This window comes from Pseudorasbora parva, chromosome 25, assembly GCF_024679245.1.
Source record: "Pseudorasbora parva isolate DD20220531a chromosome 25, ASM2467924v1, whole genome shotgun sequence".
Classification (NCBI taxonomy): Eukaryota; Metazoa; Chordata; class Actinopteri; order Cypriniformes; family Gobionidae; genus Pseudorasbora; species Pseudorasbora parva.
This window is the reverse complement of record NC_090196.1, coordinates 35,476,619-35,482,954: the sequence shown is the minus strand read 5'-3', so window position 1 is coordinate 35,482,954 and position 6,336 is coordinate 35,476,619. Positions and strand designations below refer to the sequence as shown.

The 6,336-nt window shown below is 37.6% G+C and overlaps 1 protein-coding gene across 1 annotated transcript in view; it reads left to right on the top strand.

Moving 5' to 3' along the window:
- Positions 1 to 6,336, top strand: part of LOC137064685 (PDZ domain-containing RING finger protein 4-like) — a 43,232-nt gene that overhangs the window by 34,271 nt on the left and 2,625 nt on the right. Inside the window, exons 6-7 of the mRNA XM_067436149.1 lie at positions 988 to 1,089; positions 5,158 to 5,283. Coding sequence (XP_067292250.1) covers positions 988 to 1,089; positions 5,158 to 5,283 — 228 coding nt within the window. The remainder of the gene's footprint in view (positions 1 to 987; positions 1,090 to 5,157; positions 5,284 to 6,336) is intronic.

Below are 6,336 nucleotides of genomic sequence, written 5' to 3'. Positions count from 1 at the left end.
CTGCTTTTCCAAATACCTAAACATTCACACTTAAATAAAGGACTGAAGATATTAAAGGGTTAGTTCAGCCAAAACTGAAACTTCTGTCATTAACTCCTCTCCCTAATGTCGCTCCACACCCGTAAGACCTCCGTTCATCTTCACACACAGTTTAAGATATTTTATATTTAGTCCGAGAGCGTATGCAAGTGTATGCACACTATACTGTCCATGTCCAGAAAGGGAATAAAAACATCATCACAGTAGTCCATATGAGACATCAGTGGGTTAATTAGAGTCTCTTGAAGCATCCGAAATACATTTGGGTCCAAAAATAACAAAAACTACGACTTTATTCAGCATTGGCTTCTCTTCCGCGTTTGTGTTCAATCCTCAAATAAAGATTCGAACGGTTATGAGTCAGTGAATCGATTCATGATTCAGATCACCAATGTCTCGTGATTTCAGCAGTTTGACACGCGATCCGAATCATGAATCGATTCGCTGATTCATAACCGTTTGAATCTTTATTTGAGGATTGAACACAAACCCGGAAGAGAAGCCAATGCTGAATAAAGTCGTAGTTTTTGTTATTTTTGGACCAATGCTGATAACACAATGAAAAATGCCAAATTGTGTGGCGTATTTTTTGTCCAGGCTGTCATTCAAGGAAATTATGAACGCATGCAAAAATATAGGAGAGAACCAACAAAATTATTAATAACTGATTATATTGCAGACACTGTTTGCTTTTTCTCTTTCGGTCACTACTGTATTTGTTCTTATTTTAACTCATTTAATTTTGATACATTTTCCAGAAAGCAAGACTTAATGTCTTCAGTCACTCTGCTTCTCCAGTAAATGAGTCTTGATTTAAGTATGTTTGGATATTTGGGCTGGAAAATAAGAACAAAATGGGGAAGAACATCTTTTTTTTTTCAGTGTTTTTTTCTTTTCTTCTAATAAACTATACGCTTCTTCTCATTGGCTGATGTGTGTGATTGACAGATCAATGGGCAGGATGTTCAGGACAGACAGGAAGCTGTGGCCGTTCTCAGTAATGAAGAAAGCAGGAATATTGTTCTGCTGGTCGCCAGGCCGGAAATGCAGGTACACACACAGACACACACACACACACACACACACACACACACACACACACACACACACACACACACACACACACACACACACACACACTTGTTTTTGTGAATTGTGGGGACATTCCATAGGCGTAAATGTTTTTATACTGTACAAACCACATTTTCTATCCACTTACACTGCCCCTACACCTAAACCTACCCATCACACACACACACACACACACACGCACACACACACACACACCTACAGAGTTATGTCTTATCCGCATGGCTTGTACTAATGTTACCTAATGGGACCTTATAGTGTAGTTTGGGAGGCACCGATGTGAAGATTTTGGCCGATATCGATAACCGATAATTCTTTATATTCAAAAGCTGATAACCAATATATTATTCTGAGATGCAATTTGTTTTCCTTTCCAATCCTATATCAAACATTTCAAAACCATCATGGCGAACAGTGCCCATCTGAAGTGTCTCAGCTTATGGAAAAATGCATTATTTATCGGCTTTAATATATCGGTGAAATGTATTTATCAGACTGTTAACATTAAAAACGACCATATATCGGCCGATACCAATATGGTGTCTCATACATCATGCATCCCTGTGTGAAGAGCTACCTGAAAACATCATCTGCTCTATATTTACTCCAGAAATTCACACAGTCATATTTGTGTTTAATAACATGGTTACACAAAAACAGCCGTCAGACAGCTGGTGTGAACATTACCGGCTCTAATTAAACACATGACGAATGGCTGAATTGAGGCTCATCCGCTGTGTGTTTGTGTCCGTCCATCCGCTGACCACTCCAGTTCATTACACAGCTCTCCAGACAACATTACTTCCAATAATGTGTGTGATGTAGACGTCATAAAATGTGACACAAACGTAATGCGTTTCTCACATCAGAGCCATAAAAGCTCAATGAACAGCTGAGTGGGTTTAATGAAGAAACGGGCAGCTCATATTTCATTTCAAAAGAACGAAATGTAGCCTATTTTTAGGACCATTATCATTTTTCTGGTAAATTTTAATAGATTTTAAAATGACAGTGAAGCTAAAAATGTAATTACAGTACTATGACAATTTTGGGTGAAATGTGGACACTGCAAAAAAATGCTCTTCTTATTTAGTATTTTTGTCTTGTTTCCAGTCTAAACATCTAAAAGCAAAATGCTTTTACTAGATAAGTGAAATGGCATGAGATATTTTTTCCTAAACATGCAAAATGATCTGCCAATGGGGCCAGCAAAATAATCGTATTTCTGTTTGGGACGGAAACAAGAAACAAGATTTCAATCAGAAACAGGATTATTTGTCTGACTCACTTAATTTTGATTTTAATTTCCAGAAAACATGTCATTTTACTTATCTTGTAAATGCTTCTTGATTTAAGTATTTTTTTTTTTAGATATTTAGACTGAAAACAAGACAAAAATACTGAGTAAGAAAGCATTTTTTGTAGTGAAATTATTATATAGTTCTGATAATCATTCTGACAAACATGAATTGCTTTCTCACTGTTTCATTTACTGAAGACGCAAAATGGACTGACGATATTAAAGCAGCACTTGGCTACTTTTGCTCTCGGGGCCCCCCTACAGTTTGGAAAAATAATGTCCTCAACTACTGTCGTAAGATCTGTCATCCTACATCAGGGGATGCCATCGCGCGTGCATTTGCTGACATGACAGTCCTGATAGCCCTGAGCTAGTGATGCGCGGGTCGTCTCATAACCCGCAGACCCCGCATGTCTATTTAATGGTCGCGGTGCGGGGCGGGTTGTAAAAATATATACAGTGGTGCGGTGCGGTGCGGTGCGGGCCAAATAACTTCATAAAAGCGTCCCGCGGGTCGGTGCAGCACTAACAGTTCCCCTGAACACTGCAGGAGGAGTTCACATGCAGCTGTTCTTCTGGCGGCGCGTGTGAAATGTCTTCATCAGGTACAGTCAGTGGCTTATGCTTCAGCATGTCATATGAATATAATTTCATGGGTTTTATTTGTTTCAAATGCCAAATAATCACGATGCTTACGTTTACAAGCCAGCGTCATTATAGTAGTCTATATGTTAGTGTTTTCCAGAATCTATATGATACTTCAGTTCAATGTTTGAGTGGTAGCTCACCGTAACAAGCAGGACAGCATCGGTCGGGCGCGCCTCCTTCAGCTCACGCCGACGAGCAAACGCTGGTCACATGTTGATCCTCGTCCGGCCTTTAATCACAGCACTCTCTCGTTTCCTCTTATTGCTTTCCTCCAACAAAACCTTTTCTTTCTTATTTGTCTGTGCTGCTTCAGACATGACTATATTATCCAACGAACAAAGTTGGGCTCGCACGTCCGAATGTAAGGAAGTGTGTGTGTTGGTGGAAGTGACGTATATGCCGTAAAGCAGTCGAATTTTGTAGTTCGTTTTGTTCTCGGGTTACTACCCGAAACCCGAAGTTTAAAAGTACGATTAAAAACGATACAGACCCCGTCAGGCTATGGCAGACGTGTCCTTCAACCTATTGTAAGTCGATGTATCATCACAAGAGTCTTAAAAAATATATTATGAAGGTTGAAAAGTTACCTAGTGCTGCTTTAAGATATCAATATTAAGATTTTGCTTAAAAACTAGAAAAAAATTAATCAATGGGGTCAGAAAAATTATCTTGTTTTTCCTTTGAAGTAAAAATTATTTTACTGACCCCATTGGCAGATTCTTGTTCTTGATCTAAGGATAAATGTAAGCATATTTTTTTCAGGGATTTTAAGTAATTTTGCTTCTCCAGTAAATGTATTATGTTTTAAGTATGTGCTGGAAAACAAGACAGAAACACTGAGGGAGAACACATTATGGAGAACACTATAATGACACATTTTTTTGCAGTTTATTTTAGAGGTCAACTGATTCATCGGTTTTGCTGATTGATCTGTTTTGCCGATTTGGTTTTGTCGATTAATTGGTTTGGCTGATGAATCATTTAGCCGATTCATCTGTTTTGCCGATTCATCGGTTTTGCAGTTCATCGGGTTTGCCGATTCATCGGTGTAATATGGTTCGCAGATGGGAAGGAAGGAGGCCATGCAGCTGGCACTCGTGAACACTAATCACCGGCCCGCTCTCGCGGTCCCTCGCCCCGCTGCCTGTCACACCACAATCGGTTTTGCAGTTCATCGGTTTTGCCGATTTATTTAGCTGATTGGTAGAACAATCAGTTATCGGCAAAATTCTGTACCATAGTTTTTCCGGGTTGCGTCTGTTGGTGGAGCGGCTGAGAAGGGTGCACATTACACTGTACAAGAGCGTTGAGAAGGGTCTGTTGGCATTATATAGCACGAGAAAAAAAAGCTATTTATAGACAAAAACTCATGCAAGTCTGACCCAAAGGCTGCATATCTAGAGAAAGCAAACTGTATCGTCATGCAGCCGACAGAAATATGCAAAAAAAAAAAAAAATACTTTTCTTATTTAGTATTTTTGTCTTGTTTCTAGTGCAAACATCTAAAAATTCTTAAAACAAGAAGTATTTACTAGACAAGCAAAAGTAATTGTCTTGTTTTGGTAAAAAATAACTCAAAATTAAGAGAGTTTTTGCTTAAAATAAGCTAAATAATCTGAATGAGGTGAGTAAAGTAATATTAATTCAAATAGAAAACAAGATTATTTCTTCTTACCCCATTGGCAGATTATTTAAAGGGAAAACTCTCCTAATTTTGAGTTATTTTTTACCAAAACAAGACAATCATTTTTACTTGTCTAATAAATGTTTTTTAATGCAATAATTTTTACTTGTCTAATAAATGTTTTTTATTGTAAGAATTTTTAGATATTTTGACTAGAAACAAGAAAAGCATTTTTTTGCAGTGAAAATATCAGTATCTGATTTAAATCAGATGCACATTCGATTTCAATACATATTTTCCCGAAACAAATATCACCACATAATGTCACAATGCATCGTAATGGCTATTTTCTTTATGCAGAATGTAACTTCCCAGATATCATACGTATCCAGGCCTCATCTGGGCCATTGGTGATGTGCAGTTGTTTGTTGAGACTCACCCTCATCTGCTGTTTCAGGAGGAGCCGTGGCTGGATGATGAACACAGCGAGTTCTTAGAGGAGCTGAAGATGGAAATGCTGGAGGAACAGAGGAGAGAAGAGGAGGAGGAGATGAACAGAGCGGTCAGAGAGGAGGAAGAGAAGGTGAGAAACAGCTCATTCTTAAACATCTCATACTTTTATTGGGGTTTGCAACTTATTTCCTAAAAAATCCACGGTGAAATAAAGCGAATACATATACAATGCTCAACATCCACATTGTTGAAAATAAATAAGCACATTCCTAGCTTTCGGATCCTCTTGAAGGTAATGTTAGTTTTAGTCCTGTATTGCTCTTCTCTCCTCGTCATCTCACTAACACTCCAGTGGGCAGGGCCAAAGTTGTGATGATTGATTGATTGGCACGTAATAGGCACAATGTGTCATTCTCTAGGCTTGGTTCCAATAAAAGCTGTTTTTGGGTTTACAAGGGATTTTTCGGATTTGAAACATACAAAATATTCTTACAGTGGGATGACCTTACATCTCAAAAGCTTGATTTCTCTGTTCATGGCGCTTTTAAGTCTTACTGGAAAACAAAACAAAAAGATTGATTGTGATATTTTTTGCTGTGCATAGCTTGTGTTAGTAATTAAAGAATGATAGATTAATGATTTGACCATTCAAACAAAGCAGATATACACGCATTGTTTTAATCCATTCTTACTGGCTCCCAATGAGCACAAAAACTGATTAATGACGTCTCAGTACACTGCAAAAATGCTCTTCTAATTTAGTGTTTTAATCTTGTTTCCAGTCCAAATATCTAAATATTCTTAAATCAAGATGCATTTACTAGATCAGTGAAACGACATAAGATTTGTCTTGTTTTCTGGGGAAAATATCAAAATGAAGTGAGTTTTTGCTTAAAACAGGCAAAATGATCTGCCAATGTTTTTGTCTGTTTTCTGATTGAAATCTTCTTTCTTGTTTCCATCCCAAACAGAAATAAGATAATTTTTCTCACCCCATTGGCAGATCATTTTGTCTGTTTTAGGCAAAAACTCACTTCATTTTGAAAATTTTCCCCTGAAAACCAGCAAAAATATCTCATGTCATTTAACTTATCTAGCAAATGCATCTTGATTTAAGAATTTTTTGATATTTGGACTGGAAACACGACAAAAATACTAAATAAGAAGAGCATTTTTTGCAGTG